This window comes from Ovis canadensis, chromosome 5, assembly GCF_042477335.2.
Source record: "Ovis canadensis isolate MfBH-ARS-UI-01 breed Bighorn chromosome 5, ARS-UI_OviCan_v2, whole genome shotgun sequence".
NCBI classification, from domain to species: Eukaryota; Metazoa; Chordata; class Mammalia; order Artiodactyla; family Bovidae; genus Ovis; species Ovis canadensis.
Genome location: NC_091249.1, coordinates 71,324,943 through 71,343,866, shown reverse-complemented (window position 1 = coordinate 71,343,866; position 18,924 = coordinate 71,324,943). Strand labels below are relative to the sequence as shown.

General features: G+C 42.5%; 2 protein-coding genes across 6 annotated transcripts in view; one reads left to right on the top strand and one right to left on the bottom strand.

The window, feature by feature from the left end:
* The window catches only part of DPYSL3 (dihydropyrimidinase like 3), a 114,851-nt gene extending 109,026 nt beyond the window's left edge, over window positions 1-5,825 (top strand). For all 5 annotated transcript variants that reach the window (XM_069592352.1, XM_069592355.1, XM_069592354.1 and 2 more), the window contains 2 exons: window positions 1,153-1,315; window positions 2,636-5,825. In XM_069592352.1, coding sequence (XP_069448453.1) covers window positions 1,153-1,315; window positions 2,636-2,724 — 252 coding nt within the window. In that variant the 3' untranslated portion in view covers window positions 2,725-5,825. The remainder of the gene's footprint in view (window positions 1-1,152; window positions 1,316-2,635) is intronic.
* Window positions 5,826-8,364: 2,539 nt separating this feature from the next.
* Window positions 8,365-18,924, bottom strand: part of STK32A (serine/threonine kinase 32A) — a 133,692-nt gene continuing 123,132 nt past the window's right edge. The window contains exons 12-13 of the mRNA XM_069592357.1: window positions 12,426-12,493; window positions 8,365-12,031 (exon numbers count right to left, since the gene is read on the bottom strand). Of these exons, the coding sequence (XP_069448458.1) occupies window positions 11,938-12,031; window positions 12,426-12,493 (162 nt within the window). The 3' untranslated portion in view covers window positions 8,365-11,937. The remainder of the gene's footprint in view (window positions 12,032-12,425; window positions 12,494-18,924) is intronic.

The following is an 18,924-nucleotide window of genomic DNA, read 5'->3' as shown; positions in this document are numbered from 1 at the left end:
GTCAAGGTTTTGAAGGAGTACAGATGTAGTCATCCTCTTACCGGAACACTGAGCATCTGCAGATTTGATGAGCCTTGCCTCTGCACTGCACCTGAGTCACAGACGGCTCTGTGTGACTTGGAGTCTTACAGTGGGCCGTCCTGTGCCGTCAGGCTCTCTGGAGGCCTGTCCTCATTGCCTCACCTCTGGCCAATGATAAGAAATAGGTAAAGGTTGCATGCTGGCTGTTATGCTGCCTTGGGTGGTCTTGCAGTGTTTGCATAATAGACTGTGAGCGCCTTTGGGGGAGGCACTCCTTGTCACACCATGCCCGGCACAGAGCCTGCAGTTGGGTGGTGTTGCTGGTGGGCTCCATGGTCCCAGGCCAAGTGCACAGCCACAGCCAGAGGCCAGTGGGTCAGACCCCATAAGCTGCCGCTTCTGATCTGTGCTGAGGCGCATGAGGATAAAGCCCCCACGGGGACACATCCCTGCCAGCAAGGACCTCGTCTCAAACAGCTTCCCTTCCCACCCGCTCTGCTCCACCACCCAGGTGGTTCTTCTGTTCATTAATGTTCGCACTGTCGGTTTCCTCTGCTGAGAAGCCTGCCATCGGGTGCCACTCTGCCTCCCCAGCCTCCTCCCTTTAAGGTCCCACACAAGCACCTTTGAACCTTTAGGTGGAACCTTTAGCTAGAATCTTAGCTAGAAGCGGCCTTCACCCACCACCTCTGTGGTCACTCTATCACAACACCCACTTTGTTTTATATTGCTTCTCTTTTCCTTAAGATAACCTTTTAATTTTTCCCCAGTTTCATTCAGATATCATTGACATGCAGCACAAACGTTAAGTTTGAGGTGTACAGCATAATGATTTGACTTACATAGAATGATTCCCACACTAAGTTTAGTGAACACCATCATCTCATATAGATACAAAGGAATAGAAAAACAGTTTCCTCTCTTAGGATTTACATTCTTAACAACTTTGATTTTTAATGGACAGCAGTGTTAAATACCTTTATCATGTACACTGCATGCCTCATATTGGAAAATAATATGATTATTTTCTAGCTCTCACTACACACACTTGATTCACTGCCTCATCTGCGCTGCCTGGAACAGACCCTTGGCTGTTGAGAGACTAAAGGGTGCCTTCTCTCTCTGCTGCAGATGGCGGACCTGCACGCCGTGCCGAGGGGCATGTACGATGGGCCGGTGTTCGACCTGACCACCACGCCCAAGGCTGGCACCCCGGCCGGCTCCACCCGGGGCTCTCCCACGCGGCCCACCCCGCCGGTGAGGAACCTGCATCAGTCCGGATTTAGCCTGTCAGGTGAGTCGGGACAAGTTGATGGTTTGCTGAGCCAAAGAGAAGTCCTGGCGGGAAAGGAAGCCAAGGTTCAGCCAGATACAACATCAGGATTAAAAGATGACCAGCTCTGCTTAGAGAGCACACCTGCTGGGGGCGGGGCGAGGGCGGAACGAGGGCGGGGCGAGGGCGGAGCGAGGACTGGGCGAGGGCAGGGCCGGACGGCATGGTTTCCTAATGAACTGGGTATGACTTTCTGCCTTAGATTGGGTGAGCTCCGTAGTATATTTTGTTTCCATTGCCCAGGTTAATAGATAATTTTTATGCTCAAATTGCAATAGCTTCTTCCAGCCTAGGATTTTATTTATCTTCTCCCTTTCCTTGTCATAATAATAATGCTAGTAACAGCTACCACTAACTGAACATTTACCATGGCTTAGCTATATCATGAAACTTTAAGAACTCTCTGATATTCTTAGAAAATGTTCAACTGCTCCATAACCAGTAGTGTAGATAACCAGTAAGTGTAGATTTGCATCTCTCTGATGAAAACTTTCAAGTGAGGGAAGTGAGATAATAAGAGAAAGACACATGTAAAGGGACAATAATTGTGTGGGGAAGAAGTGGGAGAAATGGGTAAACAGGGAGGAAAAGCTACAAGGGGAGCAGGGGGCAGAGGGGAGGGAGACAGAGGAAAAACGCTAAAACTTGAGGTGACAGGATCAGAGATCACATATGCTAGTTGCCTGAAATTTTTCAGTGTTTTTGCTATGTTTCATTGCTCCCTGACTACTGTCATGCCTAAGCTTTTTTTTTTTTTTTTTTTTTTTGGCTACTTTCTGAAAAGGAGTGCGTATCAATGTTTCATTTTAGCTGTATCCCCAGGTCAGACCATCACCACTCCAAGTTGTGAGACCCTCACAGGCAAGTTGCCTGATCTTGCACAGCCTCAGTCACCTCTTCTGTAAAATGGGGTAATAACAGTACCCCCTTCCAGGATGGTGATGAGGACTGAATGAGATGATCTGAGAAGCACTTCAGAGTTGCTTATCACAGTGCACATGAGCAGCTGTTTTTCATATCACTCCTGTTGTTCTTTTTGCTGTCATTGTTATGATGCAGAGGGTCCGACGAAATCCAGCAAGAATCTGGCTTCTCCTGCAAAGGGTTGTTTTCAGGAGAGTGGGTATGGAAAGTCTGGACTACGTGACAGACTGAAATCGAAGTTTCTTGGGAGATGAGGAGGGCATTTAATATCTTACGCTCTACAAATTAATCCATTTTCTCTTTTGTCCACACCCCCACCTCCCTTTTTATTCCCTGGGAATTTCTTGTCACCTGCAGGCACCCAAGTGGATGAGGGGGTCCGCTCGGCCAGCAAGCGCATCGTAGCGCCCCCTGGAGGGCGTTCTAACATCACATCCCTGAGTTAAGCGACCCCTCCCCCAAAGAGAGGGGCAGAAGCAAGAAGAGATTCTTTTGAAGCCAAAATGGTACACCAATATTTAAGAAGGAAAGCGAATCCAAACAGTTTCGATCTAAAGAATCAATAAGCCTCAAGCCTTATGTTTCTCCAATGTTAACGCTCGCTTGCCTAGCTTTACGAATATTGCTTTGATTTCTGTTGATGCATAGCCTGGATTTGTTTGACGCCCCTCCCCCATTTACATGCATGCAATCGGGCCACTAAGGCAAAGCGTCTGCTATATAGTGTTGAGAGCGTGTGTAGTGCTGCATCTAACGACAAGGGGACAGAAAAGTGGGGACGGCAGGAAAATGAACAAAAGGGACGCCAGTTAATTGGGTGAGTGGGTGGTGGGAACCCAGAGCAAGGCGGAGGGCTCAGAGGGGCTGGGGTAGGGTGTGGACGGGGGAGGCGGGTGGGTGAGCATAGGGGGTCTTGTGTATTGTGTTGATGAAGTATGTTAATTTCCACGAAAGATGGCCGCTCGGGGCAGCCGGTACTCCACCACCGGCCCCTGGGGTCCGCAGACAAGGAAGGCGATCTTCGAGTTCGGGACTCTGTCATGTCCTCTCCTAGTAGATTTTATCCCTTGGAACATTTTATTAAAACACCAAAACCCAACCATTGCTTCCACCTTTTTGGTCGTGCCAGTGTTTGGTCGGGCCTCTTTCTCAGTGTTGCTTTCAAATTCTTCTCTTTCCTGGGTTGGGAACCAGGAGGAGAGAGAAGCAATGACCTTTCTCTTCCTCTTGCCCTCCCTGCCTCTTTGGTGCTCTTAAAAGGCAGCAGCTGGGAGCACAGCACCGGCCCGTGGGGTAGGGCTGCCGCACTTAAGTAACGCCTCCCTCTAAACACCTGGCAATCACCTCTCTAGCTCATTAAATGGAGACACGCAGGTGGCTTCTCAAGTTAGGCCTGGAGCTGAGATGGACTTCTCTTGCCAGGGGTGAGTGATTCTCTTGCTCTCCTAAGATCCAGGCACATCTTTTATTGAATATGAGGTTTTTTTTTTTGTTGTTATTGTTGGAAATTTGTTTTCTTAGGTGTTCCCCAACTTTTATTACTAACAGAGAATCTCGGCTTATAGAGAGGCAGCAGAGTTGTGAGAAAGGCAGCCTGAAGCAAAAGGAACACGTTCTGTTGCCGTGGTTCTGTTTGTCGATTCTGAACCATCTCTTGCCTTTTCCCTTAGCATATCCCGTGGGGGAACTTTTTGTTTCAGTACCAGTGTCTCCCAGTGAGTGGAAGTGACATGACACGTAAAGGAAATCAGCCTAGTGTTAGCATCAGCCTCGTCGGTCAGACCTGAATGTCCAACTCCCTATCGTTCCACTTCTGAAAATTCAGTTGTAGAGCAAGTTTGGTGATCCCGCTGAGGTCCATATTGCAGGGAAAACATGTTCAACCCAGTATCAGACTTCTGTGCTTAGGGGATCCAGCTGGTAGGTCCTGCAACCCGGTGAACTAAATACTTTCAAGAAAAGAGCAAACGCCTTTCAAGTGCTTAGGAGAAGCCATTATCTCTGCAGGTTTTAGTAAGTTGAAGACCAGAGAAGAGGGGGTACATGGCTAAAAAGGAGTTTGGAAATAGCCAAGCAAGAGGATTTCCCTATCAGTATACTTTTCTGTTCTAATCATGAAAAAGATTATTTCCTTTCATAAAAGGAGTCTTGCTGTTTTTAAGGCTTTTTTCATGGTGCCTTTATCTTAAGGGAAACTTAAGCGAAGGGGAGGTTGCAGCTCTTGATTTATATACTCAGAGATTTGGGGGCCTTTGGTAGAACTCAGAATGACAGTTTTGCAGGCAGAGGGAGCTAGTCAGATCAGAACCTTTCATATATACCTCATTGGCTGGGCAGTGCTTTAAGGTACATTGCAGTACCAGCCACAACCACCAGATGGAGGAAAAGACACCTAAATGACTAGTCCTGGCATCCTCTTGTGTGCCGTCTGCCGCTCTTACCTAATCCCTCAGTCCAGCTCAGCCTCCCTATGACCTCTGTGCTTTGAAAAATAAATCTTCCATGGCCAGATTGGCTGCGTTTAGGACTTCTGAATGGAACACTGAGCCAGAACTTTATATTCTGCACAAGTTTTTTTTTTTTTTTTTTTTGCTGAAGGAACAACCCCTATATAATTCACGACGGGCAACTTAACTTTCCCTGTCGTCATTTACTATTAGTAACTTTTCAAGCACAGAAATTTCTGAGAATTCCAAGAAAACTCCCAGTATATTGTTAACGTTGAGTTCTGGTTCCTTGTAACTTAAAATTTGTATTCGAATGTGCCCTGATCCATGAGACCCATCAAAGAGCCCTGTCCAAAGGGTTTAGGAAGAGAACATGGCGGCCCTCCCGGAACTCCCTGGCATCTCATCCGAGGGTGGGAGGGCATGCTGGGTCTTCCGTCTCCTCCAAGCTTTCTTTGGCTGTCCCATCTCTTGGCCTGGCCCCTCTCTAAGAGGGGATGGCAATTATCTGCGCTTCTCTCTGGGATGGCCGCCATCTTTGGTAGTTGAGAAGGTATTAGATAAATTAGCTACCCCCTCTAGAGATATTTCCTCTAAGTTTTCTAAAGAGAGCAGGGCTGTAGTTATCCCCAAAGTGCATTTCCTCAAAGTCCAGTCATCCTCTGGCCTTTTCCTTTGTGACTCCACACAGAGCCATGTTCTGCCCCAAAGGCGTCCATTCCAAGCCTGGACTTGGGCCCCCCCATGAGAAATCTTCCCAACAGCTTCTTGGCCCAAGCTGCCCAGACCTCCTCCCCTGGAACCTCCAGCTCGAGCCCCAGTGTACACGTGGGCTGCCCCAGGCAGCCAGCATCCCTTGTCAGTTCCCTCTTTGGAAGTGGTGTGTGGGTGTTCAGTTCTGTGTCTGGTGACTATGGACAGACAGTGACTCTCCCTGTGACCTGTGGTAGCTGTGAAGCAGCTCTGGAACGCCGAGAGCTGTTTGCTTTGAACCGTAAAGAAAACTGTGTTTTGAGTTTAGCTGAGATTAAGCGGAAGAAAAAAGTTCATCAAGTGACTGTTAATGTAAACCTGGTTATTAAAATAACTCTGAAACCACAGCCGTCGTTGTCCAGTCTTCTTCCATGTGTGTCGTTCCTGTCCACCTGAAGTGTGACAACTGCTTAAGAGCACGGACGCCGTTAGTAAGAGGGACATGTCTGATGTAAACCGTTACCCTGAGAAAATCTGAAGTTTCTCTTTTCAGTTGCACATGAGTTTTTGTTCTGGCCACAGAGTTAAATGACTATTATTGAAACGTTGGGGAATAACTAAATTTTTTAATGGGTCATCAAATGCTGCAATAATATAAAGGCATTGTCAATTGGGATAAACATAGTTGAGTTCAGAACAGATCCTGAAAGGTTTGTTTTATTCTGTGTTTTTTTTTTGTTTTTGTTTTTGTTTTTTTTTTTGCCATTCCTTAAAGCATTTCCTCTACTTCTAAAAGCCTGGACTTTGAGAAAAACTAAGCATGTGCCAAAGTAGCAGACTGTTCCTAAGGAATCTAATGAATCTAAGGAATCTAATGTGTATTCTATAATAATTGGAGAGATTTAAAGCATATGTTGTCAAGTTAAAGGCTCAGAAATTTTATATATTTCAAAAGTTATTGAACTCATGGCTCTGAACCCTTCTGTATCACATTGTATTCCACCAGACCTGTTACACTAAACCCTTTTTGGGGGGAACAGTCCTGGATCCAATTATAACTTGTGTAGCACATTTTGAATGGCAAATCTTGGGGGCCTATTAAGAAAACTTCTTGAAAAAGATTTTTTAAAGTCTAGTATAACTCAAAACTTCAGGGATAGATTAGGGTAGACTGAAAAATAGCTGCATCTAGGACATTGTTTCTCTCCATCTCTTAGCCCTGTTTGCCTTTAGGAAGTGCTTCATTCTTAGGAAAGCTCATTCCACTTGGGAGCAAAACTGGCCATCAGCACCTCCAAGTTTGCACTTTACTTGATTAGTGATCTTTGGGTGTGGGAGTGGGGTGGAGAGGCTCCTTGGCTAGTTCTTGGCCAACGAGGTGATTTTGATTGGTCCGGCTTGGTCACATATTCCATTGTAGTTGGCACTGTGTGCGAGATCCTGGGATTGGCCACACCTGGTAACACACGGGCTCTGGAGCTACCCGAACCACGTGGACTCTCAATAACTCAAAGAAAATCAGTCTGTGATTTCAGAAGAGGGGGGCATGGAATCTGGGAAAGAAAGGAGGTAGCCACAGTACCATTCTCAAGCTGCAGGGCACAGTATCTGTGTGTAGATTGGGGTAGGTGGGACAGGGGATCAGGGAATGGTAGTTCCTGGTGAATTTTGTGTGTGATGACACCCCCAACCTTGGTTTGGCAGAGCAGTGTCTTCAGGACAGGAGCTCAGTGATAATAACTTTTAACCCAGAAGCTCAGAAACCACATCAGAAGTTCCTCTGTGCATATTAAGTGTGACATGCAAGGCTTCATGGTTAACAAGCTTTTGCCCACAATCCTGTTTTGTGGGTTGAACTCAAGATGGGTGAAACACCTCTCCCAGCTCATGATCATGGCAGAATGGAGCTCTCCTTAGGATTAGCCTAGGTGTCAAGAGCAGGGTTAGTGCTTAAAATGAGCTCAGCCTGCAGGGCTCTAAAGGGGATGAAGCGGTTTTTTCTTTAAGTTAGTGCAGTTCATACATTGAATTTCACACTTCTGCACGCTGGAGCTATTAGGGCTGAGTCACACCAGTCAGGTGGGGAATGATAACACTGACTAGGAAAAACAAGGTCCCTCTGGCTTCAAAGAATTTTCTGGTATCAACTTTACTACCATCAGGCTCTCACAAGGAGGAAGGAAATGAGCAGAAAATGGAACGAAGGGGCCACAGCAGCCTGCAGAAATGAGGTCGCATCCTTAAGACAGGCACTCCTCAGAATGGAAAGAGGTCTAGATCCTGCCCTGTGCTCAGCGGACACTGAGGTGGTGACAGGATGCTTCCCAAGACCTGGACAACAGAGCCCACAAGATTAACGAGATCCTGTCCCAGGAACCAGCTAGGCTGTGGCTGCTAGGCTGTTGGGAGTCAGAGAGATGACTGGAAGACCCCTTGATCCTCCCTGAGGCAGAAGTTGCTTCTAGCTGCAAGAGTTCAGAGCTGTTGGTTGCTTTCCTGTCCTGGGTTCTGGGCTTGGAACATCCACCTGCTGCTTGGATATGTAGAATAGGACAGGACAAAGATATTGATGGGTAGGAAGACACAGTGGTGAAAAAATAGGTGCATGAACTGTCCACGGCCTTAAGATCATAGTGAAAGGCAAAGTCCAGAGTCCTGGCCTGTGCTTCCTTAGGTAACTGCAGGAGGGCTCAGGTTCTCAGTTTCTACACATGTGGATCAGCTGGATTGTCCCGCATCTCATACTTGGAGGACATCATCTCTAACATTCCATGGTTCTGAAACATCCTCTCTAATACCACCTTGTCTCTGGTGAAGGACATTCCTCACAGCAGGATATGGAAATAAGAACAGGTGACTTTGGGAACCCACAGCCCTACCCCTCGGGGAAACGATTACACACACACACACACACACACACACAGCTGACAAAGAAAGGACAGTGGCTTCCAGTGTACAGAAGACATTTTAATACATACAGGCACACTGACGGTACATATGCTACAGCTCAACAGAAGAACAGATTTCCCAGCAAAGGGCTACCCATTCACAACAGCACAGTTTGTAAACTGGGTTTGGATTTTTAACAGTGTTAAATATCAGACACGCTGAGATTGTAAGAGATGGTGATCACAGGCAGAGTCTCCAGGGATTTGTGTCGACAGAATGCAGGGACAACTGGATACTAAAACAATTCACTCTTTTTCATGCCTTTTCATTGAGCCCTTGAAGAATTATAAGCCTTAGCATTACTGCGTTAGCCAAAAGCAGCAGCACTGGCCCCTGCTAGCTGTGTGACCCACTCTTTCTCCCTAGTTATTTATTCATCCATCCAGGCTAGAAAAGCTATGATGATATAAAGCCTAGTTGTTTCTGGTTAAAACTTAACTATCAGAAGCAGACTAATTGCCAATTAATTAAATTACCCTCATTAACAGAGCAATGTTCTGTGTTCTTTGACATTGATTTCTGCCCTAGCAGTGCCCTCAGGTAAGACCAGTGCGGCCCTTGGGGAATGAGCCATTAGCAAAGCATTTCCTTCCATGGGGTTCAGGTCAAGGACAGGGTCACAGAGCACCTCCCCCACCCACTTGTGGTCCCTGTGCTTGTGCTGGGGTGGGTGGGCCCCTCTGGAGTGCCAGTGTGTTAGAACTAGGATGCTCCTGGACTTGCAAACCTGCTCAGACTTTTCAGACATTCCACACAGGTAAGGGAGCTGTGAGGGAAAATAAGATGCCAGAAATGCCGGACAAAAGGATTTAAGAGTCACCCTATTTTTTGTAATTTTTTCTAGAAATTCTTAGCCCTGAGCCTTGGCAGTCATAAACCTAGATATGTTTCACCCAGTAGGGTAGTCAGTTTTAGCCCAGGTTATGGAATGAAACCCAAGGATCTGATTTCAACAACTGGCAGTCATGGTAAGGACTTAGTGAAGTTGCTCAGTCGTGTCTGACTCTATGCGACCCCATGGACTGTAGCCTGTCAGGCTCCTCTGTCCATGGGATTTTCCAGGCAAGATTACTGGAGTGGATTGCCATTTCCTTCTCCAGGGGATCTTCCTGACTCAGGAATTGAACCAGGGTCTCCCTCACTGCAGGCAGATGCTTTACCATCTGAGCCAGCAGGGAAGCCCCGGTAAGGACTTAGGAATCCTTTTATATTTGGGGAAACTTTTGTCCTAGCACTCAAAATATCCAGTGGAGTTTCTTGGGATCAGTTGTTCTACACTGATAGATGCAATGCCTTTTATTTTCTAACTTGAACTACCTTGTGGCTCTGTAACCTGATGAGGACTGGAAATCTTATCTTAACCTCTCTCAGGCTGTGCCCTCTAGTCAGTGGATCCAAGGTTCCTGAAAGCCACAAAGGTGCTGCAGACACAGAAGAAGGTCACTGGAAGTAAAAACTAGCTATTCGCCCTACAGAAATACCTAGTTGTATTGTGTTCCTATCCCATTATTAACTGAGTAGACATTAAATGGCACAAATGATTAACTCTCATCCCAATGGAGACCCTGCTAATCCCATTGCCCTTGGGTAAATCCTTCCAAAAGTCTCTCCACTGGGATGATAACAGACAAGGTCAGAGAAAGGGGGGCGGGGAACCAGGTGACTGGAGAGATGAGTCCACACACATCAGGGCTTGACTCCAAACAAACGAAAGATGGAAGTTGGTAAACATGCATGTGGCCCCTGACACTCCTGATTACCAATGAGAAGCAGAATCTGGTCACCTCCGTACAGATTTGGTCAACCCCCGCCTTGGGAAACAGCCATAATTTCTATATGGGAGAAAAACTAGCACAGACAGATCATGTGGGGGAAATGTAGAGAAAAGGAATCAAACAGAACATAGGATCTGGCCTTTAATTCTAAACAGAAATGTGGTTACTCTTAGAGCAGAGAGGCACTGTGTAGGTTTTCAAGGCCAGAAGTTCTTAACCATCATTGTTGAGTTTACAGTTCAGCACGGCTTTTCTTCTCATGTTGAGTTGCCCAGAGTGACCTCCCTTCTGGAAAAGTCCTATGTACCAGTGTCTGTTACTTCTGCTTGTTTCCACCTGTCTGGTCTCCCCTGTTGACAACTTACTGCCGCCTTGATGAGCCCCATTCGCTCCATAAGGAAGGACAAGGTTTTGATGATCTGAATGGCTAAGAGTTACAACAGTCCCCCACCAAAAAACAGTTGCCAAAAAACAGTTCTTCTGCAAAGATCTTCTGTGTATCTGGAGAGTAGAGTTACATCTTAACTTAGGCAAGTTAAACTTTGCATTTGGCAGATAAAATATTGTAGATAGGCGATTGGGCCTGCCATTCTTTGCAGTAAACAGAAGTAGGTATTGCTGTTCCCTTAGTCAGTTTCCATGACCTTAGACCTCACAGATGTGTGGGCATTCTACAGTTTGAAGTGTGAGTCTAGACTACCAAGCCAATCTGTTCAATATTTTAGTGCATCTGGTATTAGCTTAAAATGAGACCCAAAAAAGTGAATCAAAGATGACTCGTTTCATTAGTGAAGGGCCTGAATGATATTGGGCTTCTCTAAGAAAACATACTCACCATATGTTAATATATATTTAAGGGATTTTTCAAGGGTAAATTTTACTGTCTTCCAAATTCACCTCACATTCTAACTTAGACTATAACTCCCGTGTAAGATACAACGTCAGTGTACGATAAGTTGGATGTGTTTTCAATGTGACAATGCTCTTTCTAATCCTGTCTGGACCCAGGTCTCTGATAGTCTTAAGAGGTAAACAGTTCTCAACGAACATGCTTCTAGAAGAAGGCCAGTGGTGTGCTAAATATTTCAGAACTGGCTTGCTGGGAGGGGGGGAAAAAGCCCTATTTGTAGCATCTGCCAGTTTCCATGATATAAATATTTCCACCATCACCAGTTTCAACTTCTCAATGTCAAAGGGCGTTGGGGCATTTATGCCTCGCAGCTCTTACTAGCTGATACAAGCTGGTATAGTGTTCAAGTCCAGCACAACACTGGAGGGCCCTCACCAGTATGTGTTACTTCTTACCTGGTCCCACTCAATTCTTCCTGAATGCTTTCCTTACTCCTATTCAGTTGGGTTTGAGGATTCTGGCTTCCTTATGAAGTTTTCTAGCTCTCAAGGGCTTCACTCCATCAGCCACCGATGTCCATTTGTCACAGTGTAATGAGGAGTGGAAAAATAAATCTACATCCAAATATTCCTCTTAAAGTAAAAATAGAGGCTATTAAGAGTAACAGGATGGTGGCCGTAAAAAGGCAGCGTAGAGCTCATCTAGTATCAACTTCTCATTTTAGATGAACAAACTGAAGCAGAGAAAGGGATTAAGTAACTTGCTCAAGGTCACACAGTTATTTGTGAAACTAGTTCCCAGGAACCCAGGGACTCTTCCCTGCGTCATGCTGCCTCCTTCCCAAGGCTTTCATTCACATTTTCTAAGGTGTGTGAGGTGTGGAGAGGTGAGAATTATTGTCAGCTCTTCCTGACGTGGAAACGTCCCAAGAAGATGATGAGGACTTCACAGGTTGCTATTCTGACCATCCTCTCCTTGTGGGTCTTTGGTTTGTTCCAAGGCTTGATTTGCTTGTCTTTTATTAAAGTCCCTTTTGACTCTTAAAAGGAAAATATAAAGTAGGTTTATTCACTGAAGTGAGAGGTAAAAGATTTAAACTTTTGAAATGATAGCATGAAGCCAAACAATTTATAAAGAAGCATGAATTGGGTAACCTTCTTAAAAATATCATTGATTTTAAATGTTGAAGTTCCCATTCTTCTGCCTGCCCCATCAACAGAGAGTTCATGCTAAGCTAATTTACCTATTATAATTTTTGAAATCTCTTAAAAGAAAAAAGATTTATGAAATTTCTAGATTTTCTATTATGGGTATGCATCATTTTTGTAATTAGAATAAAGAAATGTTTAAAAATATATCAAGACATTGCAAGTCAAATCTGACTTAGACAGTCCATCATTTGCTGAGCTGCTGTTTTTCCAGGAGTTACTTACTTTTCTCTGTTGAAAATTATGAACTCCTTTTGGACAGATTCAAGGTGCTCTTGAAGAAGGCATGTCTTCTGGGTGAACATTGGGGAAAAAAATAGAGACATAGTTAGCAGACGAATGGAGAGTCTCAAATAGCCGATAACTTACTGAGTGTCTGTTTAACTGAGTGGCCCAAATCAATTAAGACCAATGAGTCCTCAAAATAGATGCTATCTGAAAATTTGTAGCCAGAGTGAGACCACAATCAGATTAACAGAGGAGCAAATAGGAAAGAAAGAGAATAAAGTACAGCAACTCTCTGCTCCCCACAATGAGGCAGCAAGGATGAGAAGACCTGGGTTACGGTTTATGAGCTTGATGTCTTTCAGCCATTTAGCACAAGAAACCATGGCTTCAAGACAGGTGGGTTCAAGTCTGTAATAAAATCCTTCCAAAAAACTTCTGATGAAAAATGTTCTTCTCAAAAGAAAAAATATTCTTGTTTTTAAATCTAAGAATTAGAAAATACTAAGTCCTCAAGTACTGGAGGTTTTTTTTTCCTTTCCTGAACAAATATTTAATTGTTAGAAGAATAAACTATTAAAAGGAGAGTAGCTCACATATATGCATTAATATATGATATTTGTTTTCCCCTTTCTGACTTGCTTCACTCTGTTTGACAGTCTCTAGGTCCATCCATGTCTCTGCAAATGACCCAGTTTCATTCTTTTTTATGGCTGAGTAATATTCCATTGTATATGTGTACAACATCTTCCATCTATCCATTCATACAGCACAAACTAACAACACTGTAAATCAACTATATCCTAATAAAAATAAATAAATTAAATGCTTTCAAAAAAAAAAGGAGAGGAAATTTCAGAGAAGTGGCAAAGGAAGCAAAACAAAGGAGAGAAAGAAGACTCTGTTATGCCTCCCTCTCATCCTCAAACTGGGGGATTTGTGACCCTGAGGGTTTCCAGTATCAGTCATAGGGAATCCCTGTGATCTGATAGAGCTCCTTGGAGCAAGATTTTGGAAAAAAAAAATTTAACATTAAAATATTATATCAAAGTATATAAATAAATATTTAACATATTTATATAATACTTTATATATATTTTATACACATACATGTTAATACATTTATGTTTACATTTTACAGACAATATAATATAAACATAAGTAAGTATATAAACTAAAGTTATACAAAATTTAACATGAATATTTAAATGTTAACATTTTAAAATATTTTAACATTAAAAATCAATATTGTAATCAAAATGCAGAAATTTACTTGTTTTTTTCCTCTGTCATATATCTCTGCTTTGTTTTAAAAAAGATGTAAAATGCACACTCAGAGGTGAATTTGTGATACAGCACTGCAGATGTCATGAGTCCCAATCCTGGCCCTAAGGGCTCATGTGAAATGTTCTCTTTCCTCTGCTTTAACTGGAAAAATTTAAGAAGGGCAGCTACATGGACAAATCCAAAGGATAAACAAGAAAGAGTATGAGGGAAAGGAGTGGGGAGCAATCAGAATGGAGGAATGAATGGGTCTTAGGTGATTGAGAAGAAAACTACTGGTTAAAAATCTTGGGATGTGCTGCTGAGGGATGAGAAAGCAAACAATGATTAGACCAGTATAAGTACAAATGGCATCAGAAATATCTGAAGGGTTTAGAGCAGGTGGAAGTTTCAGGAGGCAGAAAAAGAGGATTTAGGTCATTAGCTTCCACGGCAGACAGACTGATATGCATCAGTCTTTTTGCTTCTTTACTTTAAAGAGGTTGGTGAGCAGAGAGGGTCAGTGGAGAACATCCATGAAGCAAAGAAACAACAGAGCGTCTCCCATGAGCATGAACAGAGGCATATACCACGAGCCACGGAAAAGAATGAAGCGAGAAGTCAGGAAGCAGAGTGGAAAAAGAAAACATAACAACAGCCACCTTTTTGTCTTTTTTTTTTTTAGGGTTAGCAATTTTAATTATTTGTTTCTTTTTAAAAAATTTTATTTTATATTGGACTCTAATTGATTTACCATGTGTTAGTTTCAGGTATATGACAAAGTGATTCAGTTATACATGTATACATATAGCTATTCTTTTTTCAAACTCTTTTCCCATTTAGGTTATTACAGAATATTGAGCAGAGTTCCCTGTGTGACACAGTAGATCCTTGTTAGTTATCTATTTTAAATATAGTAGTGTGTACATGTCAGTCCTAAACTCCCAGTTTATCCCTTTCCCGTCCCCTTACCTTTCCCCATTGGTAACCATAAGTTCGTTTTCTAAGTCTGTGAGTCTATCTCTGTTTTGTAAATAAGTTCATTTGTATCATTTTTTTTTTAGATTCCACATATGAGTGGTATTATTTGATATTTATTCTGCTCTGTCTGACTCACTTCACTTAGTGTGATAATCTCCAGGTCCATCCAAGTTGCTGCAAATGGCATTACTTCATTCTTTTTAATGGCTGAGTAATATTCCATTGTATACATGCACCACATCTGCTTTAACAGTGGCTACCATTTTGGCAGACATGTGCTAATTGACTCAGAACAGTCTAGGAAGTAGGTACCAATACCAAAACTCCATTTTATAAATGCTGAAACTGAGACACAGGGAGAAAAGGAAAACAATAGCACTTTTACACTAATCAGACTAATTCTACAACTGTAGGTTGTAACCTTGACTACAAACCCGAATCACCCAAATAACTTTTTAAAAAATTCCATATGCCCTGCCACACCCTGAGATTCAGATGAATGATGGTAATGTAGTGAGCTGCTAAGATGGGTCCTCACATTTTAAGACCCTTGAGTAGAAATCAAGTGCTACTCTGAGGTTCATCATCTTTCTGATCTGTCTTTGGGGGAAGACTGCTCATTGTTTTGAAGCACAATCCTTTTTGTTTTCAAACTGATGCTGTAACATTAGGAGAAACTACAGCCAAATGGTGGCACAGGCAGCTCCAACCTGCCACCCCTCAGCAGGAAAAAAAAAAAAAAAAAAGCAGAAACTGTCAAGGCCCACACTGTCAAAACTCTGGAAAGCAATCAAAGGTTTACAGAGACCAAATGCCAAATCAAGAAAAAAGCAACTTAAAAATGGTCCTGCTGTTTAAGGAAATCTCTATCAAATTGTTAGCTGAACACAAGCCAAAATAAGAAAGACTGCAGTGACGATGCATGAGAAGGGCTAGTCTTTGCAAAAACAGTTTGTAAAAGTCACTCAGAAGTACAAGGGTAGCCTTCAACAATCAAATACCAGCAAATCCTAGAGGAGGGATGAGAGAGTCCGATTTCTGGAGTTACCACATCCTAATTTTCAAATGTCATTTTTTGACAATAAGTCACAATGTATAAAAAGAAACAGGTAAGTATGACCCACTTGAAGAAGCCAAATAAACTGACATAAGTCATCCCTGAGGAAGCCCAAATACTGGACTGACTTGACAGACTTCAAAACAACTCTGCTAAATATGCTTGGGCTTCCCAGGTGGCGCTGGTGGTAAAGAATCTGCCTGCCAGTGCAGGAGATGGAAGACAAGTGGGATTGATCCCGGGGTTGGGAAGACCCACTGGAGTAGGAAATGGCAAGCCACTTCAGAATTCTTTCCCAGAAAATCCCATGGACAGAGGAACCTGGCAGGCTACCGTCCATGGGGCTGCAAAGAGCTAGACACGACTGAATGACTGAGCCCGTAAATATGTTCAAAGAATCTAAGGAAACCACATATTAGGCTACAAGACAGATCTCAATACATTTAAAAAGATAAACATCATACACAATTTTCCCTAGCCACAGTGAACTGAAGCTAGAAATCAATAATAGAAGGAAAACTGAAAAATCCACAAATATGTGGAAATTAAACAACACATTCTTAAGCAACCTGTGTGTCAAAAAATAAACCACAAGAAGAATTAGGAGATACTTTGAGATGAATGAAAACAAAAATACAACATACCAAAAAGTATGGGATGCAGAAGAAATAAATCAACAACTTTATACCTTGAGGAACTAGAAAAAGAAGAGCAAAGTAAACACAAAGCAGAAAGATGGAAACAATAAAGATTAGAGCAGAGATAAATGAAACGGAATAGAAAGACAGTAGAATCAATGACATCGAAAGTTGGTTCTTTGAAAAGATATCAAAACTGAGAAATGTTTAGTCACAATGATAAAAAAAAGAAAATGCACATAACTAAAATCATAAATGAAAGTGGAGACATTACTTCCAACCTTAAAGAAATAAGAATACTGTGAATAACTGTATACCTACAAATTAGAACATCTAGATGAAATGGACAAATTCTTAGAAACACAAATTACCTAATCTGACTCAAGAAGAAATAAGATCTCAGCAGATATTTCACAAGAGTAATCTACAAGTGAGAATAATAATCAAAAACTTTACAACAAAGAAAAGTCCAAAACCAGATGGTTTCAAAGGTAAATTCCAAATACTTAAGAATTAAGACCAATCTTTCTCAAATTCTTCCAAAAATACAAGAAGAGGAAAGGTTTTCTAACTTATTCTATGAGGCCAGCATCACTCTGATACAAAAATAAAGACATTATTAGGGAAAAAATGACAAACTAATATCCCCTGTGAACATAGATGCAAAATCTTAAGCAACATACAGCAAATAGTCCAATAGCATATTTAAAAATTACACATTGTGACCAAGTAAGATTTATTGCTGGAGGGCAAAAATGGTTTAACATAAAAAATGCAGTCAATGTAATACTTCACAGTAATTGAAAACACACACACACACACACACACACCACAAACACCACACACACACACACACACACACACACACACACACACGATGTCTCAACTGACCCAGAAAAGGCATTTGAAAAAATCAAAACCCTTCATGATAAAAACACTCAGAAAACAAGGAATAGAACCGAACTTCCTCACCATGAGGAAAGGCATTGACAAAAACCCCACAGATAGCATAATACTCAATGGTAAAAGGCTAAAGTCTTTCCTCTTAAGATCAGAAAAAGAACAAAGATACCTGCTTTCACTATTGCTAGTCAACATCGTATTGGAACTTCTAACCGGAGCAACCAGACAGGAAAAAACAATAAAGGAATCCAAACTGGAAAGGAAGAACTAAAAGTATCTCAATATACAGATGACATAATCCTATATATTAACATAGAAAACTACAGAGAATCCATCAAGAAGCTACTAGAGCTCATAAATGATTTTAGTTGCAGTGTACAAATTAGTACCGAAAAATCACTTGTGTTTCTACACACCAGTAATTAATCACCTAGGAAGAAATTGAGAAAAAATTCTATGTCTCCAAAAGCATAAAAGACCTAGAAATAAGTTTAACCAAGGAGGTGAAAGATTTATACTCTGATAAGTACAAACATTGCTGAAACAAATTAAAGAAAGACCAGTGGTTTGGGGAGTATTGAAAAATTTTGGATAGACAGTGATAGTGGGTACATAACATTGCAAATGCACTTAATTGTCCACTTAATAGTTAAAAAGGAAAATTATGTTATACATGCTTTACCATAATAAAAAGGTTATAAACAAGACAAGCAAAAAGACTATAAAGAGAATGCAAACTTTGATTAACAATGTAAAGGCCTTTCTTTATCCTGAGCAAAGCCACCTCTTAGCAAATGATTCTGAGATTGACATGATACTTGGGAAAAAGAAGAAATTGCTTTTTCTTCTCCTTGGTGTTAGGAAATGTCAGAGGGTCTGTACTGTGGGTGAGTGGCTCATAGTCTTTCCCATGGGAGATGTGGGAGTTTGCCCCTGCGACCTGGTGGCTGGGCACAGGTTAGGTCTAGGACAAGAGGGGATCACAGGAAGATGTCCTGTGGATGGAGCTTGACCTTGTAATTCTAAGAACAGCAATGACCAGTCTTCACGGTTCAGTTTTGTCCTTTTAATGTGTTGACCAAACACTGGTTGAGCCTCTCCTATATTACATGCACTCCTGGGGTACCATGAAGACAATGTGGGTAAGACTGACACCTGGTCTTTGCACAGGAGAAGCCTTATTTTAGTGGGACAGAAAAAGACACACAAATAAGCATAAATAAAATATTCATAAACTATGGGTTCAATCCATGGGTTGGGAAGATCCGGTGGAGGAGGGCATGGCAACCTACTCCAGTATTCTTGCCTGGAGAATCCCATGGACAGAGGAGTCTGGCCTCCTCTTCCCCAGAGGAGTCCCTGGGGTTGCAAGAGTCAGACACGATTGAGCTACTAAGCATATAAGCACAAGGTCATAAAGGAGGTAAAAACAGGGGCTGAGAAAGAGGGCACCTCACCTTTGATTAGGAGGCATTTGGGATATAAACAGGGGAGCCAGCCCCCTAAGTGAAGGTCCAAGAGGAGAACATTCCAGAAAACGGAAGAGCAAGGGCCAGACACTAGCAGGGCCTATGTATCTTGACAGTTTTGAGTGAGGTCAAGAATGGCATAGTACAAGGATGGGGAGGAGGGTGGACAGATCATACAGAGCAAGGGA